The sequence below is a fragment of the Falco biarmicus genome, chromosome 12, assembly GCF_023638135.1.
Source record: "Falco biarmicus isolate bFalBia1 chromosome 12, bFalBia1.pri, whole genome shotgun sequence".
NCBI classification, from domain to species: Eukaryota; Metazoa; Chordata; class Aves; order Falconiformes; family Falconidae; genus Falco; species Falco biarmicus.
The window spans coordinates 730589-755270 of record NC_079299.1 but is presented as its reverse complement, the minus strand read 5'-3'; the positions used below and the strand labels follow the sequence as shown (position 1 = coordinate 755270).

Below are 24682 nucleotides of genomic sequence, written 5' to 3'. Positions count from 1 at the left end.
ATGCCTACCAGCCTTTATTAGCTGGCAACGCATTGCTGCTTCAGAAAGCAATGTAACACAGAGGACACTGCATACAACAGCACAATTAACAAGCGATATTGAAATCTTATATGAGAGGTGACACCACAGGACCACAAGCAACATCCATCAAACTGTTTCTATGATCTTCCACGCTCCCTTCACGTTCAAATGGTGTATATATTATTTCCAAGGTTTATTTGGCTTCCTCTTCATTGGTAGCATCAGCTGTGGAGAAAGATTGATTCTGCTTTCTAACAAAATCCATTTAATGAATATTTATCATTGTATTATGCTTCCAGGAGCTGGTAACTATGCAAAACAGTGCCTGCTTCCAGGTAATACTGCAGTTACAGACTGTCCAGCAAATGTTCTTCAACCCCTCATCTGACAGTTGTTGCTCCAAAAACTCTGGAGAAATGATGTTTAATGAAGAGATCTAACCCTGTACCTTGGAGGAAACATTAAGCACTGCATGCACACTGCACGCACCAGTTAACCGAAGACAAACAAATGAAAAACCTTTGAGGCAAAAAGAGATTCTTCTCAACTCCACCACTGTGATCAACTGCTTCTCCATGGCATTTTATTTCAGAGCAGTGAGGAGGAAAGCATATAGGACCTAGCCAGTCAGCTCTCCTTCTGCTCAGCATGTGAGAACGCAGATGGTTTAAGAGATCGGTAGTTAAAGTAGACAGTAGTTAACGTTGCTGCTCTGAATTCTGAGGTTGTTTTATTTCAAATCTGGAAATTAAAAGAGTCTGCAAGTCTGGTCTGGATTAAAATGGAACTTGGTTGTGTGCCAGAAGCTAATTCATCACACTGAGATGGGCCACAGGGATCCTTGAAGAGAGAGCCTGCTAGCAGGAATAAGGATGAAATCAAGAGCAGGAAAGAAAGAAAGAAAATTGACTGGAAAGAGAATAAATATTCTGCCCAACGGCAGCTAGAAATTTAAGAGTTGGGGTGGCTTTTTTTCAGCTAAGGCAGAATGCCAGCAGCTGTGCTACATCCTTAGAGTCCATGGCTCTATCTATCTATCTAGATTGCTCTTTCTATCACGGCAAACCGTGGTTCACGACCCGAGGACATACTGCAGGACACCGTTAGCACCTCTTGGAGGCTGGTGCCCAGAAGAGAGGAGCAGGTGCTGAGGAAGGAGCCGGGAAGGAGCTGCAGTGGCCTGCCTCTGCTGCTGGCCAGGGAGGGCAGGAGGCAGGGACCAGCTCTGCTCCAGCTGGAAGGGGATTTATGAGAGCCGGTCTCTTGGTCCAGCAGGTTGTAAATGGAAAACAAGCCGTTACCGATGCACACAGCTGGGCCGAGCCTGCTGCCAAACCAGAAGCACGCTCCTTTTTGAGGCATCAAAGGTCCAGGGCCAAAGCAGCTATGGCATGCTGCTTTGCTCCTGAGAGAAGCTGCTCCCGGGCAGCCGGGTGGCACCACCGTCCCCTTCGCACCCGGCCCACTGCCAGCCAGCCCCCCAGCCCGCCCGAGCAGCCACGCCGCGTCCCTGCGGCTACGCTGCTTAGCCCTCCATCCTCCTCCAAGCATTCCCGGAGAGGGAAACAAAGCACATCTGAGTACAGATTGTGGCTGGATGGTGCTATAAATGCCTTTTCATGATAAGACCATACCAAGGTCGGTACAGTTGGGTAAACAGCTGAAAATGAGGTTTCCGATTCAAGCTGCCCACTCCCAGCTTTACCCAGAAATTCAGTCTGTGCCTCCTGTTTCTAAAACAAATTGAGATTTTCTGGCATTCAAAATATCAAAGAACATTTAGAGGGGAAAAGAAAAAAAGAAAAAAAACCCAAACACACACATACAAAAATCCCCAAACATTGCTTTTATAAGTCGTTACATGGCTGTTGTGGGCTGAAACTCCCCAGTGACTCTGACCAGAACGCCAGGAGGGGTTTCTCAGCAGACTCCTTGGATCAGATTGAAAGGCATGACATCCCCCCCACCCCCAGCCCCCAGCAGCAGCCAGGCCCCCCCGCGCCCCCCCCGCCGGCTTTACCTGTCTGCCACCACGTGTCCACGAGGGTGCAGCGCCCTTCTCCCACCACCCAGTAGAACCAGTGCCAGGCTTCGCTGTTGATGGGCTCTCCCACTAGACCAACACAAGAGAGGAAGCGGCCTCAGCCTCGGGGTTGAGGGCAGCTCGTTCTCCCTTTGGGGGAATTTTGCTGAATGCCCAATCTGTAAGCAGAATGCTTACAGCGTTTTGGCTGGGATGTGCAAAGGACTGCAATGCATTTACATAACCAAGGACTGACCCTTTTCCAGAAAGACCAAGTAACTAATCAATGCAGGTCACATATAACAACCTCTAGGACTGTATATAATGCAAGAAAATGCTGCTTGGGTCACCTATGCCAGTGAAATCCAAAGTGATATCATTTACCACTGGATAAATCTTTTTAGCAAAGAATGTGATTCTGCAAAATAAGCTAGGAAGTAGGGAATCACACTAAGGTTCAACAACCCCAGCTTCAGCTTGCTTCTCCTTCTGCTGAGAAAAATATATGAAAAGCCAGACTGGAGCCTGCTTTATTATCTATTTTTAACCACATCCCATCCGGTCAGCTGAGCTCTTCTGGTACCTTCATTTTACCAGCGAGAACTCCCTGTCTTTTTCAGATGAAGATTTCATGCCCACTACCTGATCCCAAGGTCTTCAAGGAAGATCTGTCGTATTTCTTCACCCACTCTTCTCCATAATTCAGCAGCAAACGTATAGCTGTAGGTGCTCCATAAAACTGATTAATTTTCAACCTTTGTACCACTTCCCAGTAACGACCTGCAAAACCACAAGAGATGTTCTACCTGCCCAGCACCGACACACCGCTGCCAGTGCTCTGCAGGAGGGTTAACAGCCAAAGCTACAGCTATGCCTGCTGTGAGTTCAGAGGAAAACCAATGGCAACTTCCCCACCACCACTATGGACACACAGATGTTCCTGAATGCCGTAGACACACATTCCAAAGAAATAGATCTTCCCTCCCCGGAGCAGGCAGGTCACACCGGCCAGGTTTCTAAATGCCCTTTATCACACTGCCATGTCTAGCCAAACCTTTGGCCACCACCTCTTCACCTGGGTCAGGGTACACCGGAGTGCTTTCAAAGAGGACGGAGGTGGCTCCGTTGCAGAGCGGTCCATACACAACGTAGCTGTGTCCCGTGATCCAGCCGATGTCAGCCACGCAGCCAAACACATCGCCTTGCTGGTAGTCAAAGACGTGCTGCAAAGACAAACGTAAGGCCACTCTGCTGGCAGGCAGCCAAGAGCTGAAAGGTGAGATGCTGGACTGGGCACCCAAGCGGGAGTGGGAAGGCAAACAGGGCAAGCGGAGGCAGGCACATGGGACAGCAGCAGAAAGGCCGGACCCAGGGGAAGAAGCCAGTCAGAGGGAGCAGCAGCAGGGCTCCCAGGTTCCTGGATGCTTTTGCAAACATATAGGGAGCACGGCTGTACCGGCAGCTGCTCGGATTGGAACAACAAAGCTACAACCAAAGCCCTGAGCCCTGGATACTTAAGGTCACCTACTCCAGGCAGCCCACATGGGAGGCATAACCCTGAACTGCAGGGAGCTGCAGACCTCGGAGGCTCAGACCCCTCACCAGTATCACCAGGTTTCCCTGAGAAAGCTGGAGTAACCAACAGGTGACCATAAAACATTTTCTGAGAAATTTTCTTAGCTGCTCAGCTTTTCTATCAGCGTACTGCTTTCCAGATGCCACCTGCAACCCGATGCCACCAGATGCAACCCTGCTGATCAAATTCAAGATAAAGATTGTTGAGAACTCATTATCTTATCCTGGTTATGGAAGATGCTTCCCACTGTAAATCTAACTCCTCTACATATGGTGAAGAGGTCCTGACTCACAAGGCAGAATCAGCTTTACGTTTTAACTGAAAGAAAGTGGATCAGAACTAAAAGAAAACCCCATGAGTGTGTGACCAGTGTCACACATGAGTGTGCAAAGACCACAGAGGCCACACATGTCAGCTGATCCCTCTACCCAGGAGAGCCATTCTCACCTTACTTTCACAAGTGCCTTTCCCTCTCAGGCTCTGAAGTTCCCCAAAGGGACCACAGCTGCATACAGTGCCTCCCTGCACGCCAGGGTCTACCTTCTGGACTAAGAAAGAGATGCCTTGGAGATTATGTTGTCACATAGAAAAGCTGATGTAACAAATACCCTTCATGCAGAGAAGTCTTGATACTTGCACATTCAGATCTTCTAAAAATTCTGCTGTGTCAGCTCAAGGAAAGAAAACCTCTGCCTGAATTCACAATTACAAACAGGGCGATACCACTACACCCAGGTAGAGATCTTTCACTACAGTCCTCTCCATATCTCACTGTTAGCTTTTCATAGGCAGAGCTCGGACCAGAAGCTTCAAGAAGCAGTCCCTTGACTTTTTTTTTTTTTTCCCATGAGAAAGGGAGTTAAAACATTTAGCCTAGATCACATAGAAAAGCAGCAGAAAGGTGCAACCACAGAGCATGAATGTAATCTTTGATCTTCAGACAAGTGCTACGCAAAGAGGTTGTTTTATGAGTTCACATCCTCTGAAATAAAAAAGGCCAGCATCCTACTGAAAAAAATACCACAGTAATATTCACACTACCCATGCCAGTAAGATACTTACCAGAATCTCCTCAGCCACATCACTTTAATGTCCCCAGATTCTGGCCTGCCACATTAGCACATTTTAAATGCAAAAGTGGCAGCACTGCAGTTTCCTTCCTTTTGTAACTCCAGCCTCTCATTTGCATAGTATTATATTCCCCAGAAACAAATCCTGAAGATTAATTACATGTTTTCAGACGTTTTTCTGTTTGTTCACACCCCATAAGCCAGCTGAGCAGTGAACACCGAATACAGCACCTCTCACCACACTCGTTAGTACTGTGGGAAGGTGAGTGAACCTTTTCCAGAGGATGCAGCTGAGTTTACCTTGTGCGTGACAGCAGCGTACAGCAGATATCCAGCCTGGGTGTGAACAATTCCTTTGGGCTTCCCAGTGCTGCCCGAGGTATACAGCATGAAAAGCACGTCTTCGCTGTCCATGCTCTCTGGAGTGCATACAGAAGCTGCCTTGGCCATCTCCTAAGAAAAAAAAAAGGTGGTAATGGCAGAAAGACTTAGGTTATATGGAGCCAACCAATACTCCCACACCTGTAAGCGCGTCAGTAGTGTCCAGAGACAAGAACCACCATTGCTGCTGCTCCCTCACAGACTTCCATGGGTGTATCATGGGTTATATGTGCTCACCTAGCAGAAAGGTCCCTGCGGACACACAGCACCCAGCCTTTCCACCGATACCTCTGCTGGGTCCAGAAGTCAAGGGGATTTGGCCAGATAAAATAACATTTCAGGAGAAAATGGTAGGTCATAGCTTACATCTCAAGCCTTTGCAAGCTGCTAGTAGAAAAAAAAAAAAAAAAAGACGGGACTGCAAACATGAACCACACTTGACAGCAGCAGCAAAGCTGGCTGGTACTGTTTAGGGCCTTCCCTTTCCCTCGAAAACTGCAGTGCAGCAGTTAAACTGAGCGTTCACCTCCCTTCTCTGGCCATCATCATTGAGGGACTGATCCTCAAATTCCAATTGCTTCTACTGGTGAGGAGGAGAGTGCTTTACGCTCCTGCCTCCGTCCCTCCTCTCATGCTCCATGGTTTGCTCAGGTGGGTGAGATCCTCTCCCTCACCGCTACGGTCAGAGCCACAGGAGGGAAGGATGTGATGTCCTACTAGGGCAGAGCCAACTTTTGGTCCGGCTTGTGTGCCCAGTCCAGCAGAGCAAGGGGAAATAACATGCTCTGAAAGAGATGCTTGTGGTCAATGAACCTTGTAGCAGCAGAGGGCTTCTCTGCCCAGACTGTAAGATTTTGCAGGACGAAGTTAAGGTTTTTTCTTATCCACATACAAACTTGCAATAATCGCTGTGTGTTCCAGATGCTCAACATATGGCTGTAAAAAAAGCACAGCTGGCTTGCTTCTCTCAGGCTCTGTACTGTCCTAGATGAATAATCATGCCTGCAAGGGTTATTAAGTAGCTCTTTGAAGGAATTTCTTAGGTAGAACCTTTTTACAAGGCTATGCCATAAACACGCTGTATTTACAAGTGAACACTACCAATGGCAGGCCCAGTTGTTTAAAAGTGTCTGACAAACAAAGCTTAATAAAATACGCAGAGTCGACAGTGTCAGATGTAATTCTTAGCCTCCGAGTTACAGCTGTCCTGCTCAGCTCAGGTATTTATTGTGACATTTCAGCACTGCCAATTCAGGCTGACTTGCCAGGTTTTGAAACTCAGATGGAGTTCTCATGCTCCATCACAACATGAACTCCAATTGTGCAGTAAGCCACTGCACAAGAGCTGGAAAGCACAATGGCTGTAAAGATCAGCAATGACAGTTAACAGCATTAATGGTTTAATTCTTGTGTTTCAGACACTGCAAACTGACCACGGGCTGAGCTCAGCTCTTGGGTCACCAAAGCCTCTCAGGCTGTTTGCACACTAAGGAAAATCATCAGAATGCGCTTTGTGGAGTAAGAAGGAGTAAAAGAGTTTCCGACTAAAACCTGCCTTCTCTGTCTAACTTGCCCTAGCAGTTGCTCCTATCTCATGTGACCAGCACAGGGACGCCTGAGTAATTATCTTAGCTGCAGATGGGTGACTTCCAGGCATTATTACGATGAGTAGTTTCTGTTTACTGCTGCCAGTGAACTGATAAAACTACTTCTGCGTTAGGCTGCAGTCCCATATGTACCAGCTACATACATTAAAGCAACAGCTGTTTTCTCCCCCAAGAAACACAGGTTCTAAACATACCCAGGCCACCACTGTCGTCCCATCACAGGGCAACCATGACACCGTCCATAGGCTGTACTAAAGCCTTGCCAGGAACTTAATTATTTCTGCACTGCCTTTCAATAGCGTCCAGTCTGAGTGTGCGTATGACAAACCATAACAGAGCGTCTGAACACAGTATGACCGCAGCAGCAGTGGCATTAGTGTGCTCAGTCTCAGGAAACACTCGCTCCTTAAATCTCAGCACTGTTTGCAAGATGACTAGAATGGAGCAGCATACCCGCTGCCCATGCTGAGAAGAATCAGATACAGACTAAGCCACTTCAACTCACAATCCTAGCAGACTGAAAATACAGGCAATCCATTTGAGGATGAAGATGCAGATGCCATAAGGGGCAGCTCCTTTTCATCTGCAGAACTCAGGTCTCAAAGTTGCAGATGAAGAGAAAGCTGACCTAGCCAACACTCAGACCTGAAAGGAGTTACCCAGAGTGGCAGTGGGTGTCTGCAGAGCTGGGTGACTGCAGGGACGTACAGATGCTGTCACTGCAACGCAGCTGTATCCATCAGCCCCCCGGGGTACAGTCATCGACGGCAGACCTGGTACGGCCACACGAGAGTGCCAAGCTGCAGTGCAGCCGCTGCTTCATAGACTTTTAGCTCGGCACACGTAGCAGGGAAAGCATGGAGACTGCCTGATCTTCCCTGGCTGCCAATTCCCAGCGTAGCCTACCGCGGATCAAAGGCCAAAGTATGCACGATCTACACATTCAGCAAGACTCTCACACACTTGTTCTGAGCAGCCCTGCATCAGGTCTCTCAGAGAGGTCTTACTCAGAGGTGTTAGCTGGTCCTTACATTTATTAGTGCACCATATTTTGCTCCCCCAGCAGAGTAAACATCACATACTTCAAGAAACATCAGGGGAAACAGGCAAGGTTTACCAACGTCAACATACCTCCTCAAGGGGAATATCAGAGTCACCCATCTGGACTTTGTTATCTGTCCTCTGAGCCACAAAGACGTGTTTGATGCTTGGGCAGTTCTTCACAGCTTCATCCACAGTCGTCTTCAGCTCTACAATCCGGCCTCCCCTGACTCCCTGGTTGTAGGTGATAACTGCTTTGCATCCAGCTAAAAAGAGAAAGCATTAGCAGACATACTACCCTGTCTCCCAGATTAGTATGTGCATCCTGCTTTCATTACTTTTGGGGATGATGTACAGGACAACATATGTGACAAATACTTAGAACTTCTATCAATCAGAAACAGTCAGTGACACTGACAAAAACACTTTAAAACCTGAGACCACAGAGTTTAGGGGCAGCTGGAAACTCCACTGGTTATCTGGTCCATCTCCCCTACCCCAAAGCAGGGTCCACTCCAGCTAAACCATTTCTGACAGCTGTCAGTCAAACCTTCCTAACATGCTCCCATGGTACCTGCTCTACCATCTCACCACCAGTCCACTCCAATGCCTATCGTGAACACCAGAAAGCCTTTCCCGATGTCTAGCCCAAGTACCACTCACTGCAATTTAAACGCCTCTGTTCCTCCTAGCAAAATTGACATGCAGAACAGTTTCTTCCCCATTACCCATGCTATGGTGAATCCTGCTGCGTTAGGCCAGCAGCTCACGTGCTGCAACCAGCACAAGGCTTCCTGCAACCGCAGCGAGCCAGCACCTCTGCCCCTTGCTCCTCCTCTCTCCAGGGCCACATGTAAGCGTCCACTGCAAACTGAACGGCACCAAACTCGGCAGCCTCCCGGAGGCATCACCCTGCTCCGGTACCCGCAGCCCTCTGAAACTCACCGGTCCCTCGAGGGGAAACCTCCGGCAGCCACCTCACACAGCAGCGCCCCAGCACAGCACTTTGAACTGTACCACGCCATGGTACTACAGAGCTGTGGTGGTGGAGGAATGGCTCTTTGACCCATCACCTCCGCACAAAGCGGCCAAAAGTGTGGGACAGCTAAAACCTGTACTTGCTCTCTATAGATTAACTCTACTAAAACAGGAAAAAAAGAAAAAAAGCGCATGAAAATTGCTTTAAGACTTACTCCCTCACACTAGCCATACAGAAACTGATGTGACTGCTAGGACGTGAGCCACTTGCTATTTTGTTCTTCTGCTGGTATTTTTAGCATTACTTTTTACATAATCACAGTACCAGTGCTTTGGGCTAAGAACAGCTCTGGCTGTTGGTACAGCGGCTAACAGAGCAGGGGCAGGCTGCCAGCACCTCCAGTGCTATACATAAATCAAAGTATCACAACCAAGACTGCAGAATTAGCACAGTGCAGCAGTATCAAAGAAACACTGCGATTACACTGCGAAAGAACAAATCAGGCCGTTCCTAAGCTCTGGTTTTCCCTCCAGCTTCACCGCTGTCTGGCAGTAACCCAGTGCAGACTGAACACTGAACAATTTATGAAGTATTTTAAGGGCAGAGAATACTGCATCTGCCACTACAGGAAAGCTCTCCACAGGACTCTGCAAGGAGAGCAAACTGTCCCACCAGCTGAGAATGAACCTTTTCTCTTTTTGCCAAGAAAACACGGAACTGGGATATGCCTCGGAGCAGTGTCCAGAGGGGTTTAGCTCCCCCGTCTGCATCTACTTACAGTCCATGATCCTCCCAGCTAAGGACTCTGCGCTGAATCCAGCGAAGACCACAGTGTGAATGGCACCGATCCTGGCGCAAGCCAGCATGGCTGCCACAGACAAGGGAGACACGGACATATAGATGGCCACCTTGTCCCCCTTCTGTATCCCATATTTCTTCAGGGTGTTGGCAAGACGGCAAGTCAGATCCAGAAGTTCCCTGCAGCACAGAAGCAATGTTATCATGCGACCGCCCAACCTGTTTTATGCGGGGGAGCAAAAAAAAAGGATGAACTTGAACCAAGCCAGGCATCACCATCACCTCTGGACCTTGTCAGCTCAGCAGTATCGGGCACGCCAGCTTTCACATCTTTAAAGAACGGTGGCCTGGGGTGCAGTGAGAGCCAGACTGCTCCTGCCACTGCGGAGAGAAGCAAAGGGGGGCAGAGAGCCACATGCTGCGGAGGGATGAGCAAGCACCACTGGTGCAGGCCCGGGCTCCGCTGTGGGCACAGCAGCCAGCAAGCCAGTGGCTACGCTGCTGCCTCCAGAAGTCAGCATCTTCTTTAGCCACCTTTGATGCCTTTTTTTATCTACGAGGCTCAGTCAGAAGCTACTGGGAACACACGTGCGATAAACTCCAGGTGCAATGGAAGCGTTGTCCAAAGCCTCCCAGCACTGTTTATGTTGGGGAACTGCTGGAAGTGCTGCACAGCTAGCAACTCTCTTTAAGCTGCAAGGGTAAACAATGCATTTGCATGCATAAGGATGAAAAGGAGAAGTCCTGAGACACTTGTGTAAGTAGCAGATTTTACAAGACTCAAAGCTGGATCACCCACAGCCCGAATTCGTCCCGTCACTTCACCCTGCTGTGCTGCAGAGTGCAACGGCCTCACAGAACAGAGATACGGCTCCAAGCAAAACTGCAGCCAGTCCCACACAGAGGAACTTGGGAACATTGAGAACAGCAATAAAAGGCTCTTTTCACCGGGCTTGCTGCTGCAACACACTGACTTAATGGCAGAAATGATCCTCTAAGGAACAAAAAAGCAGTTTGTGGGGAAGGACTTGAGCACTGCACACTTATTCTGATGCCCACACGGGGGAAAAACGCACCGGCAGGCGTGCCTGGACCAAGGTGTTGTCAGGAACTGAACAGCCCTGTGTGCCTGCAGTGGAAGGGCTTTGAGGAGGAGACAGGTAACTGCCAGGTGAGGAGTGGTGTCACAACAAGGAAGGAGGCAACCCTCACAAGGGGCATCCCTACTGGTGCCAGCCACCAGCTCAGAGAATGAGACTTGCAGAGTCCACCAGGAATGAAAATTGTCCTCTGGGTTCAGGAACTTGCTGAGTACCATGGCCTGGAGAAAACAGGTATCTTCTGCTCCCCAGCACAGCCATCTTCAGTCTGTCACCTGTGAACCCGGAAGGGGTCTGTAGGCTACACACCAGGGGCTCCAGAAACTGTTAACAAACAAATGAATTTTGGGGGTCTGCATTCCATAAAAAGCTGCAAAGCATGAATCTACCAATGTATCCTTATCTCCCAAAACTGACTGTAGCTGTGAAAAAACAACCAAACAAAACCACTTTTCAGCTGGTGGCTAAGCTGCAAAAAATAAAATGTTTCTGGTCCATCAAAAATGTTTCATTTATTTTTTGTAAACCAATTCCAGCTGGAAATAGGCAAAGCCCAAGTACTCCACTTCGGAGATGTCATAATGAAACCATGGGCTGAGAATAACTTGGCAAATTACTTCTTTAGGGTAAAACTCCATCTGCACTGGGAGGGCAGTGAAGTAACACAGCCATAAAGTACGAAGGCAGATACAGTGATGGCTGGAGGGATACCACTTCCCTATCACCTTCTGGAAAACGAGCCTCGAACCCCAACCACAGCACTTTCTGTTACTTATTTTAAGACTGTTCCTGTCGCATTAAGCAAACAGACCGCTCCTAGAGCACAGGAACCCCGAGCGGTGGCCGGCCGTGCTCAGTGCCTGCTCTCTGGTAGCAGCTGCCACCACAGAAAGACCACAACACTGCAGAACGCAGATACCAGGTGGCTTTACCGCAGAGCAAATGTCCTCCCAATTCCTTACAGCTGGAGATCAGCCTAAACCCTAAAGGCAGCATTCAGTACCTGCTCTTCATGGCTTCAGCCCTTCATGGCTGTTCCTGCCATCTGCGTACATGCAGTCTGTTAGATGCGTTACTTTGCTTACTTTTACAAAGTTCATGAACAGAGTGACTCTGGACAATAATGACTTCTTCCCACACAACGTTTGTTTTTGTGCCTTGTCCTAAAAGGTCACATCCTCTGGTCCAGAATTCATCTGATGCTGCCTTAGAGAGAAGTCTCTATGTGGATAAACATTAAAGAGCCAAACCAAAATGAAGTGGCTCAACTGCAGGGCACAGGAGGTGAAGCAAACCCCCGTGTGAGAAAGCAAAATAACCCCCACTTATCTGCGAAGGAAATCACTAAGTGCTTGCAGAGCTGCAGCCTCTTTCCTCTGAACAGAAACGCCCACCGAGCTCTGCCCAGGGTGCCCTGTCTGAGCAGCTCCATCGTGCGCTTGTTTATTCAGGACTCGGTGCCGTGACAGCAGAAGCTCCCATTGTGGTTTTTTTTTATTATTAACCCCGATTTAACATTTGCTTAAAGAGCGGGTGTGAGCAAGCTGATAGACAATAAGGACCAAGCCTTTAACCCCTGGATCTATTCCCTTTACCTTCTCCTTTGTGCTCTGAAAGGCCCCGGGGGTCCCTTGGTGGTGCAGCACATGGGGGAACAGACACAAAGGCAAAGAGAAGGTGAAGCCAAGAATTCCAGCAAAGAAATCCACAAAGCCCTGAGCATCAGGCGTGTCTTCTGGCTCCTGTCAGCAGCTCAGGCTTCCCCTCCAGTTCAAGAAAGGGAGTCATAGAAATGCTGTGCCCCTGTCCCCTTCACGCACGTTTCGCTATCTAACTGGCAGGAAACAAGCACATGCCAGCAGGTTACACATTCCTAGTACCTAACCTAGATGTGCCTCCAGGTGCAACAAGCACCCTGCAGGCTCGCTGCCCTGAAGAACTAGGTGGGACAGGCCACACTGATCCAAGTAGGAGGAAACGGTGGCCACTGCCCTCTGCACCTGTGCTCTGCCAAGCTCAGCATCGCTGTGCCATTGAACACTGGAGGGCTGCACACAGGGAGGGCTCTGCCTCCCATCCACACCCAGAAGGGGTGGCAGTGGCAAGGCGTATCTACTGAAAACATACATCAGAGCTAGATGCTGTCACCCTGGAACTGGTGAGACAGGGCGTAGGAAGGCACCCTCACTGAGCTTCTGCCCACTGCAACGTGGGGTACTGAGGAAGGGCAGAAACAGCAGAGGCTGAAAACATCTACCCTGAAAGGGCTCAGCCAGCGCCAGCAAAGGACAGAGGGTGGCCAGAGGCTCAGAGCAGATATGCACTGCTCCTGCAAACCACAAGAAGAGGGAGAAAGGCAAAATCAATCCCAAGCGATGCTCACTACCCTCCAAAGGATTTCAGCGCAGCTGCCCAAGCAGACAGTGCAGAGCAGGGCACGATGCTCAGCAGAGGCAGGCAGGACAGCCACTGGAGGCAGGTGAAGCCACGGGGCACACAGAGGGTGCCAGGGCACCCGGCCCCCTGCACACAAAGCAGGCAGACAGCAGCAGGATCTCAGCAGAGCCACTGCAGAAGGAAACGTGCCACGACAAAAGGAAGCGCCCGGCCCTGCTGGGCAGAGACAGCAGAGAAACTGCCAACTCAGTTCGTGGTGCAACAGCCTGCAGATCCTCTGCGAAAGCAGACTGTAAGAGCTGAGAGCAAGTAAGAGAGCAAACCAGGCAGCAGAACGCCACTGCAGTGGGTAAAGTATCAGGGTAAAGCTGAGAAACGGGGAAGCAGCAACGCGTTGGGCCTGGGAGGTGAGGGCGTTTACACAGGAGGAAGAACAGTACATACATATAGCATGTGCTTGTAAAACAAAGCAAGCTGGAGTGTAGGTGCATTACAGAACATAGGCAGGGAAGGTTATTATCACACGTGGAGGAGATTCTGGACTTGCTTTCAGAGAATGTCATCTTTCAGTTGAAAATGCAGACGAGCTCAAACCATTCACTGTACTGCATGTGAGGGTAGATCGCGGCTGAACATGGATTTCATGTGAATTTACCCATCCCACCCTGCACACCTCCAAACCCAGAGGGAAGGACTGACTGTCTTACCCCAGCGACACACCTGCTCGTGGTGCAAATGACACACTGACAGGCTTTAACCACCATGCACAAGAGCTCTGCAGAGCACCGGGTCTCCCCCCGGTGCCAGCACAAAACATGCACAGGGAGAGGCTGGGCTGCACAGAAATTCCCCTGCCAGGTTCCTAACGACCACCCTGTCGCAGAGCTCGTGGGTTTACTCTCCTGACCCACAGCCTGCTGGTTTCCCTCAGCTTTGGAGCAAGCCCTTTGCACAGCTGCTTCATGTCACAACCCGCTGGAAAACCATCTCCTCCAGGGACAGAGCAGGCTGCTCCCACTGCTTCCCAGCCGCCCTGTAACACAGTACTGCCGTGGCGAGCAACACGTCCCAAGTCCCAAATTTGCAAGGGCTCGGGAATGCAGCTTGCGATGCTTGCTCTGCCTGATCTCTTCCTGACCTACCTGCAGCCTTGTTTCACCTGCTCTAGCTGTAACAGCAATTCTTCTAATTGACCAGGTAACCACAGCCAATTTTTTTAATCTGTCTTTATGTTTTTATGCTACCATCATGGGTTAACAACCCTAATGTAAGGCAGGCAGGCCTGGTATGGTAAGAGGTCTTGAGAAGCGGAGACACAGGAGGTGGTACGAAGGACAACAGGCGTGGGACGGAGCACAGGCTCTGGCAGCCCCACGCTGCAAACAACAGTAAAAGAAATGTCAACGTGACGCTGGACAGAAGTGGCATCAGTGGTAACCAACAGGACCTCTTTCTTCCTTTTTCTGTAATAATTAGAACTTGAATAATATGATTAGAATGTTAAGGGTTCAGTTATACTAAGAATAGGCTCTTGGTGCTCTCCGTATAAGGTGTGCTTCCCTTTTTTGCCCATAAATGAGATGGTGAGTGTTAACACTCTTCTCTTCTAGAGACTCATCACCCCTGATGCAGGCATCTCCTCAGCTATCACAGCATCACTTCTGAGCACAAGACCTGCAAGGCTGGCCTGCCAGCAGAGCCAGCAGATCACTGTTCAGGCCAGAACTTCTGTTTAATCTAACAGACGGCAGCACTTCTCTCCCTTATCTTTACAACATCTCTGTTCAGTAACTACCAGACCGTATTTCTCCCAAAGGCCTCCCCCGGACAGCGCGGTGCCTGTGCTTCCAAAGCCCATTACAACAGCTCCTGTAAAGCCCATCACCAACACATGGTATTTCTCTGATGCATTTTAGGGATGCCTGGCAGAAACATTTTTCCAAGAATCTGATGCTATCTTTTGCCACAGCAAGACAGCCTGCAGCTTTCTAAACAAAGGAAGCTAGTTCTTTTTAAATCACACCAAGACTTTCTTTGGGAAACAGCCTTTTGCAAAGTGTTTCTAGACTTTTTCCTAATATATTCAGTGCTGTATATGGGCTTTACAGTGCCTGTTTGGGAGGCTCAGCACAAGCCACGTTCTCTGCTGTCTCAGTACACAGCTGGTTTAAGTATTTCTGGCAGTGACCATTTTATTTCCTGGAACCATAGTCGGGATCAGGCTGAAACTACTTGAAAATACCCCAAACAGGTTAGTGAAACAAACCAACCAAACAACCCACCCAAAACAACAACAAACAAAACAAACAAAAAAACCCCCCACCAAAATACAACCCACCCAGATCTGAGCATCTCTTAGCCCAATACCTTCATAGCTCACCTCCTAGCAGTTGCTCTACATGAATTATTGCGGAGCAGCAGAGTTCAGAGCATGCCTCTGTAGCCTGCAGTCACAGCACCGTGGGCATTGTCATTTGAGTTGTGGATTCAAGTTCCCTGAGACACAGTAGGTCATCATCCCCATCCCTTCTTCCTGGGTAAATGTTCTGGCCACAAGGATAATGCACAAACCTATTCTGCTTCTGTGACAGTGCTTCAGTTTCACCTTCTATTTCCCTCACTTTTTGCTAAATAGAGAAAACGTGTTTCCTTTTTTTCACCAGAAGGAAAAGTCAACATTTTTTTTCCATTTTCATGAAAATAACTGAAAAATATAAAGCTCAATGTGAGGCTTCTTGGCTGCACGTTCAATTGCTAAGCTGAACACGATTGTCCAGCCTTCCTGCAGACATCCTGAACCCAAGGCAAGGAAAAGCCCTTGTGACCTTTCTCAGGTGAGGAAGTGAAAAGTCCCTGAGCTGCCTTGGATGGGGAAATCCAAAAGCCTGGGCAAGATTTACTTGCAACTTCAGCTTAAGAAGCCAACACCAGAAAGAAGGAAAAGAGTTTGATGTCAATGAGAAACACCTTCCCCGCACAGCCCGGTAAGTCCCCACATGGCCTCCAGCTCCAGCCTGTACTGACATCTCTCACCAACACCACTTCACTGACATCTCTCACACAATTTTGACCATTTCAGCCCGGGCTGAGGAACCACCATCCGCCGCTTGTTGAAGGTATAGCTGCAAAGTAACTAATGAAGATGTCCAACCACTTCTCTCCCACCTGCCCTACAAAAAGCTACCAAGGACCCAAATTTCTGGCCCTTCAGCTTCTGCTTTCCTCTCTCCTTTGTGTTTTGCATTTTGAACATTCCCTCTGCCCGTGACATGTTCTGCACCAGAGCGAGCTCCTTTGTAAGTGAACCCTCTTCCACCGAGCCGCACCTGCAGCCCCCAGCCCGGGCAGGTCAGCTAACACGTGTTGCTGCCCGCTGCTTCACGCAGCTCCCTCCAGCAGGATCCACCGCATCCTGCAGTGCCAGGAAACACTGGCTCACAGGTGGCTAAACTGTAGGGACTGTGGCACACAAGGGAACACCAGAGAGAATAAATAACCCCATGTGAGACAGCGGGAGGTCTGGCATGGCTTTTAGCTGCTGTCTGTAACGTTCCCTGTTGCTAAGCTTACAGAGGCTGCAGCCACCAACTCCGCCTGCTTCTATAATGCACCTGATAATACAGTGCCCTTTAAAACCCAGGCTCAGTAGCGTGTTGGGGAATTCCTCTGCAATGTTTCAAAGTTCCTGGGTCCTGATAACATCCACAAAGCAGGACAGAACACTCCCAGCCTGGCTGGACCCAATAAATTCAGCCAGCTGCTCACAGCAGCACACTCCTGGGGGTTAACTGCTGCATCGCCACTGCCCTACCGATGTGCCCAGGGTGGACAGCCGGACCTCTTGATAACAGATTGGCAGGACCTGTCCCCACTTTGGTGACTACAGCCACCAGATCCCAGGAAGGTTGCGTGCCCCGTTGTCACAAAGCAGTAAAAAACCAAGCCTCCTGCCTAAACACTCAAAACTGGAGATAATTTGAAACTCAGCTGAGTTTCTACTTGATAAAAATGAGAGTGGGGAGGAAAGCACAAGAGGGACCATGGCACTTTTTTCCCCAAAAGGCTGAGCTGTGTTAGCTAGAGAGACAGGACAAAACTCAGCAGTGAGAGATCACTACAACTGAGCTTTTAAGGGCAGCCACCATAGTTCCAGCAAAACTGAAATGTTTCACCCATGGCTTTGGGTACCTTTGCCAACAAGGAGATGTCTGGATTCCTCTCCTAGCACAGAGCACTCGAACTCAGCTGCATAAGCACAGCCCACCTTGCTGACAAGTGTGCACAGGGATGCAGGCTGGCTCACAGCATGGCGCCCCAGCTCTTTGCCTGCTGCAAGCCAGGCAGTGAGTGGGGCAGCAAACGGAGTCTCTTACTTCTCCCAGTGATGAGCACGCTGGGACAGCACCTTCCAGCGTAGCTGCACTTCCTGCAGTGCATGGAGGAGGTCACTGATCCAGGCCTTCCCCTTCCTAAGGGAGGAGGAAGCCTGTTCCAGCCCTTTTCCTGCACAGCTACCTGCTTCCTTCGCCGGCAAGGGGCCAGCGCTCAGCTGTTTTCTTGCCCCTGACAGCTCCCCAGAGGCGAAGGCAGAGAACCCACGTCTGTCCCTGTGCCACCCAGGCCTTACCCATCAGGAGAGCAGCTCACAGCACCAAGCTTTGCAGAGTGGATAATGCAAAAAACTGGTGTCTTGTACCTCTCTGCACATAAGCCCTGGACACCTCCCAGCTGAGATTCCAGGACTTTCCTCAAAGCTGGTCCATAAGGCAGCAGCCAAATTAAGTCTTTACCTTCCTCACGCATGACTTTTAAGGCTGCTGTCCCATTAACAGCCACCCAGATCCTAAGGAGAGCGGCACAGCTCTGCCACAGACACCAGAGTTCGGATCCTCCTGATAGGCAGCATCCCTCCTGTTCCCTCTCCACGCTGGGACTGTCCTGCCCCAAGGCTGGCAGGCAGAGACCCCCCTGCTACAGAAGGCTCTCAGAGGATTACTCGGCCAGCATCAGCATCACCACTTCGGGGCCACCTCTTTTTCTGATATACTTTCCTTCTTCTAGCTGAACTTCTTCTAGCAAAACTTCAAGCTAAAACAAGACAGTACTGCAAAGTTTTCAGCTAAGCTCAGCCTCAAAGGGAGGTCAGTGCCAGCACACCTTGGAAAACCTTACTGCCCCACTTAAAACCTTTAAAAAGGCAGCCCAAAGATCACAGAGCAGGCAAAACTTCTGATTGTCTCCTTGCATACACACCCATATATCACCGTTTTCAACAAAGCTATTCCTGACTTAATGAGATAAGCAGAGAATCAAGTGACCTGTTTTACCACGTCACAGGACCAAAGACTCCTGAGAAATCGGTCACATCTCACCAAGAGTTTCAGGCAGGAGGAGGAACAAGGCTCTCAAATACAAGCAGTACTTGGAAAACAGAGTTTGTCAACTTGTCTCCCACTTGGATGTTCTTCCATCTGGTTGCTAGTTACCGTACCTCTGTAAGGCTGCACAAAGAGGGATTCAGAGGTGGGTTACTTGTCTTCAAGCCACAGCAACCACCAATCCACAGGCTGAAAATATGCTTTCTTCCAAACACATTTTGGCATGGCCAGTTAAAAAACAATCCTGTTGCTGTTCAGAAAGGTGTTCTGATATCTCCAGGGGTCCCAAGAAGATGGTTTGAGGGTCTGGAGCAGCTCAGAACATTTCAGGTAGCGCAGTGTATGGGGGAGGCCAGCGATGCCTTGCATGAGGCTGTGCTATCTGATGGGCTGCTCTCCTCCTCAGGTTGATCGGAGCGGAACTGCTGCCTCTCACCTATCCCCAGTTTCACGTCTGGGGCATGAAGAGTGTGACAGAAGTACATACACCACCCCGAACCCTGGAAGAAATCTTCCATTCCATCTCCTTTACTACCACCACAGCAGCAAAAGCAAAAGCCAAAGCATTTAGCCAAGCTACCCAGCCGGTTACAACACGTTTGGAGCCACGTAAATGCCCTCACCACCTGTCAAATAAAAATACCAAGTCTAAAACCAATTCAATTCTTCCATAACTTTATATCAGAGAGTGTTTTTTTTCTGTTGAATGGAGCATTAACCTCTCAAAGCTATTTGTACACCCACTCCTCCCTGCTGACCAGCTTCCTCGCTCCAACAAATAATGTTTTCAGGAGCTTTAATTCTGGAGGTGAACCAGACCACCGGAACCTATTCAGACTCAAGTTGAACCAGGCATCCCAACTTCCAACAAGCTACAGAAAACATTTTGTAAAAGAGCCAGATGCCAGGACTTCCTGGGTGTCCTCTGCTTTCTGATCCAGCAGAACGAGCAGGTGGCACCCTGAGATCCAGCAGATCAAACATCTGGCTCCCTAAAATACGCACTGAGGAACATACAAGTCTGAGAACCCTTTAACTCTGAGTAGAGACACAGATGATGTAAAAGGCATTCCTGCCAGGCAGGCCTGTCTCCTAAAAGAGGGCACAAAGCAAGGAGAACAGAAACATACTTGAAAACCGCCGTATTCCAACAAACACTGCGATCTATAGCAGCAATTACAAGCAGGTGTCATGCAGAGCAGCCTCAAGGTTGCTCTAAACTGCACTGAGGATGGGGAAGGACACAGGGAGCTTCAAATTCCCTCCAGCCAGGACTCGGCATCATGCTGTTGGCCATCAAGACAAGATGTCTGCGCCAAGACATCTGCTGCTGTGCTGAAACCAAAAGCTGCTCACAGAAATCTTCCCATGAACATTTCTAACAAGCAAAAAGAGAACTGGCAGATGAGAACCTGAGCCAGGGAGAAAAACCCAAGCCTTTCTCTTCTAAAAGCCTCCACTCAGAGGGAGGGGATCTACAGGCAGACCTGATTAATGCCATAACCAGAAGATGATGCAGATCTCAATCTGAAATTTTCAGTAGCTGTCACTGACATCCACTGTACTCTCACCCTGTAACACATTTATTAGGCAGGTGTTTTAGATCAGGGAGCCCTCTCCATGAAGAATGTAATTTCTTCGTGGGAACGTGCCTCCCTTTGTCAGGAGCTATCTCGTGGTGACACCACCAGCTAGCCACCATGCCGTGACCACGTGTCCTACGTGCCGGGGTACCCTGGAAGAAAGCCAAGATCCGCGGAGGTCGGATACAGAGCAGCAGCCCTTCCCGCCACCTCCCCCACCCCCCCCAGGCATCACCAGGCGAGCGAGAAGGTGCCATACCTGTATGTGACATGCACTGCAGTGCCGGGCTCATCTCTCTCCCAGATCAAAGCCACTCTGTTTGGAGACCTTTCGACATGTTGATCCAAGCAATTGACTGTAAGAAAACAGAGGTTTGAACAAAGCCTGGCCACATGCAAGGTGCTCTGTAAACGTGGCTTGGCCGAGCGTCACAGCGAGCCAGCGTAACACGAAGCACCGTTAGCTGGCTAGCCAGCCACGCATGCGTTTGTAACGCTGGAGGCGACAGCGTTTGCAGCACCGGTGAAGCTGTCCTTTGCCGTATCTGTAGCCTGCAAATACCACATTTAATTGGTAAAGCTACCTGAGAGGGCACCCCCACAAGAGGCCTCAGCTGATTCAGTTCAGCTCAGACCCACCAGCTCAGCTTCAACCAGCCCAAACCTCCCCCCTGCTCCCAGCAGCACAAAGACAAGATACTCTTTTGCTGGTTTTGCTCCTCAGAGCAGAGGTTCACTATATAAATCTGACAGACTGTCTTCCCCAGCTTGCATGTTTAGCACTGCTTCATCTGAATCTTCTAATTAAAGCTCACTTGAAACATTTTTTTCCCAGGTATAACAAAAGAGCTGAATCTCAGCTAACTGAAAACATCTAAAACTTTAGGTTCGTAAAGGCACAGAGACCTACGCATTACCATGCATCTGGGAAAGATGAATTTGTCTCAAGCTGTGTACTACACCTCCTACAGCTTTAAGGTATAAAATCACCTTCTGAAGGTGCACCTCTCCCCCCCAGCAACTTGAGGTAGAGGAAACCTAAACAAACTACGTGAGATGCTCAAGTGGGCACAGGGGAAAGCACCCACCCTGAAGAAGCTTATAGAAAATCCACCCAAGAAATCTGCCTGCATGGTCAGCAGCAACTTGCATGATGGTTAGAGATTAACCTTGTAATGCATTAATTCCAAGTCTAAACGACGCTTACTTACTTCATTATAATCTCCCAAAGGCGGTTACTTTATTTCAACAGACAACTATCGAAAACTAGTCAGGCACACTGCTGTATAACTCAAAGAAAACCCTTAAAAACATTTGCTGAGCTTCATATCATATTTCCTGGAAACATTAATACTGGTGGGAAAGGATTGCCTTTTTCCTGACAAATTACGTGCAACAGAAGCTGCCTATTGCTGTCGCAATTTGTGAAGTTAAGTACACGGCAGCCCAGGAGTCAGCTTCAGCTGCTCCATGATCACAGCTGATTTACACCACCACATGGAGGGCAGGAATGAACCCCCAAGGTGCAAAGAGAGAGAAATCCTGCAGAATTCAGGATATTTCATTACACGAACGACTGTCAATCTCAAAAAAATGAAGTGCTCTTCAGCTCTTGATTTATTTTTAAATGTAAATTCCTGCAGCAATACTATAAAAATAGAGGAGGTAAAGCCATTTCTTGGGCCATCCCAACACTATACAGGAGGACAACAGCTCTAAGGGGGAATGCTTTCAGCAGTTACATGCTGGTTTGCCCTGCTGTCCATCCATAGGTAACTGGAACTCCGGCAGCTCGGTCCACCACGCTCAGCAACTCCCACCTCCGAGCTCATTGCAGCAACACCCTCACGTATTGTGCCACACTACAGTAAATCACATTAACGGGGATTCACTGCCCAAGCAGCATTTCTTACTCCTGAGCAGCCATACGAGCCTTCCAAGGGAATTTTTGTTGCTGCAAACCCCAAAGCTGAGCCAAGTGAGAGCCTTAGCTCTTTGTTCAGTAAGAACCAGCAGGTGAACCAGGGCCAAATGCTATTATTTCCTTCCTGATCTGAGGCTTACAAGAACTTTCTGCTTGTTTTACAAAATAGAATTCGGTGACCTTCCACTTACTATTATACTCTAATGGTTTCTCCATAAATCCTGACACACAGAAGCTCACAGTTCCCCCAGACCCTGCTGCAAGGTCTCCCCAAGCGAGAAGCAGCAGGTGATGGAGATGCCTGCGGTGCCGCCGTGCTGGGACATGGGCGCACAGGGCGCCCCTCAGCAGGGACCTCAACTGTTGCCCTGTTTCCGTAACCAGGGTTCAAATCAAGAGACCAAGGGACAGAGCCAGAGCCTCCCAGCAGAAAACCAGCTGTGGCCGAGTACCATCTTCATTGTGTTATAAAGGAAGAAAACCAGCAACAGCAAAACTTTAATTCTGTGCATCTATGTTTCAGAGGCCTACCGTTTCTTTTTACCTGCGCAAAGAAAATTAAGCAGCATTTAGTGCCTGCTGAAGAACCAGACCTAAGACATGACCTAAAATCAGGCCCAGCAATGTCTGCATTTCAGACACCTGCCCCTGTGGGATCTAGAAGAAGGTGTGGGTCCCACTCTGCAAGGGGAAAGAAACAGATCCCTGGAAGTCTCTGTGCTCAGCCAAGCTCTTCCTTTCAACAGGAATCAATGAAAACTGAAGTCTGGCTAAAGTCCCTTTGAATGCTAGGTGTTGGAAGCAGGGCTGTACACATACCTCTAACTCTGATCCACTGCTAGGAATCATCTCCTGCGAGAAGATGCTCCCCTACATCCTCTGGAAGGCCCGAGGAGGGTTTTGCTGGGAAAAAAAGGTGGCCAGACATGGCTCCTGCACTACTGAACGAGTGACTCAAGCACTCTCCCAGGAATGGGAAACGAAGGTAACAAACATACATCCCTGTTAAAAGCCATCACCACGAAGTTATACCCCAGACAGGGCTGGGGTTTACCCTGCCGGGTGAAGCGGGGCCGCAGCACTGAACAGCCTTCAGGGCAGGTAGGGCCAGGAGGGAACTCGGAGGTAGGCAGCACCGTCACGGCAAATTTTTCTCTACCTATATGTCAGTGGTGAACTTGGAGGAAAAGGCCAAGCTCCTCATTCAAGAGAGAAAAGAATCATCGAATCACAGAATCGTTTTAGTTGGAAAAGACCTTTGAGATCACCAAGTCCAACCGTTAAGCCAGCACTGCCACATCCACTGCCAACCCATGTCCCCAAGCACCACATGTACGCGGTTTTTGAACACCTCCAGGGATGGTGATTCCACCACCTCCCTGGGCAGCCTGTCCCAGTGCTTGGCCACCCCTTCCATGAAAAAGTTTTTCCTAATACCCAACCTAAACCTGCCCTGGTGCAACTTGAGGCTGTTTCCTCCTGTCCTGTCACTTGTTATCTGGGAGAAGAGACTGACAGACACCCCCTGCCCACAGCCCCTGTCAGGCAGCTGCAGGGAGCGATCAGGTCCCCCCTGAGCCCCCTCCTCTCCAAGCTAAGCATCGCCAGCTCCCCCCCACCAGCCTTGTGCCCCAGCCCCCTGCGCGGCTCTGGACACGCTCCAGCCCCTCCGTGTCCCTCTGGCCGTGAGGGGCCCAGAACTGAACCCAGGATCCGAGGTGCAGCATCACCGGTGCCCAGCGCAGGGGGACGGTCACTGCCGCGGCCCTGCTGGCCACACTGTTTCTGACACAAGCCAGGGTGCTGCTGGCCCCCTCGGCCACCCGGGCACACGGGGGGCTCATGCCCAGCCGGCCCAGCCAGCCCCCCCGGCCCCTTCCCCCGGGCAGCTCCCCAGCCCCCTGCCCCCCGCCCGCAGGACTCGGCGCTCAGCCCCGCCGAACCTCACACCGGGGGTCGCACCGTGCCCGCGGCGGGGGCGCCGGGTAGGGGGGGCTGCCGTGCCCGGGGACGCTGCACGCCGCTGCGGCGGAGTTCCTGCAGCAGCAGCCGCGGGGGGAGCAGCACGGGGCAAGAGCCTTGCCCCCCGGGTTTTCCCCCCTGCGCCCCAGCATTTCGCAACCCCCGGCAAACTTTCCCCGAGCGCCCCCCAGCCGAGCCCCCCGGGGCGCTTCCCCAGAGCGGGGCGCTGGCGGAAACACGTCCCGGGCGGCCCGCAGGTGACGCGGGGGGGCGGCGGGGGGTCCCGGGGACACCTTACCGGAGACGTTGAGGCGGCCGCCGAGGAACCAGCGAGCGGCCGCCGGCCCGGGCTGGCAGGCTGTGTGGAAGGGGCTGTCCCAGCGCAGCGTCCCCCGGGCCACCTCGGCCCAAAACGCGGCGGGGTCCCGGGCCGCCCGCTCCTGCCAGAGCCGGTACCCGCCGGGCGGGAGCGCCGCCGGGTCCCCCGCGTCGCTGCGGCAGCGGCGGCCGGAGCCCGGCACCCGCCGCGGAGAGAGCGGGCGGCGCAGGGCGCCCAGCACCCGCGCTCGGGCCACCGCCGCCAACTCCATGGGGCACGGCCCTGCTGCCTCGGGGGCCGGCCCCGACCTCGGCCCCGGCCCGGCCCGGCCCCGGGCCCGGCCCCGCCCGCCCGCAGCGGCCGCCTCGGGGAGGGGCTGCCCCCGGCGGCGGCTCCCGGAGCGGCCACCGGCACCCCCAGGGGGCCTGCGGCGGGCCCGGGGCGGCCCTGCAGCCACAGGGCCCCGGAGCGCCCCAGGAGGCCCCCCTGTGCCCCCACGGCCTCGGGAGCACCCCGCAGAGCC

The 24682-nt window shown here is 50.8% G+C and overlaps 1 protein-coding gene across 2 annotated transcripts in view; it reads right to left on the bottom strand.

Moving 5' to 3' along the window:
• ACSS1 (acyl-CoA synthetase short chain family member 1) overlaps positions 1-24470 on the bottom strand; it is a 38640-nt gene extending 14170 nt beyond the window's left edge. The window contains exons 1-8 of one of the 2 annotated variants that reach the window (XM_056357094.1): positions 24139-24470; positions 20214-20310; positions 9477-9676; positions 7810-7985; positions 4991-5143; positions 3120-3267; positions 2687-2824; positions 2042-2134 (exon numbers count right to left, since the gene is read on the bottom strand). In XM_056357094.1, the coding sequence (XP_056213069.1) occupies positions 2042-2134; positions 2687-2824; positions 3120-3267; positions 4991-5143; positions 7810-7985; positions 9477-9676; positions 20214-20310; positions 24139-24430 (1297 nt within the window). In that variant the 5' untranslated portion in view covers positions 24431-24470. The remainder of the gene's footprint in view (positions 1-2041; positions 2135-2686; positions 2825-3119; positions 3268-4990; positions 5144-7809; positions 7986-9476; positions 9677-20213; positions 20311-24138) is intronic. The other variant, XM_056357093.1, reaches the window with a different exon arrangement.
• Positions 24471-24682: the final 212 nt, after the last annotated feature.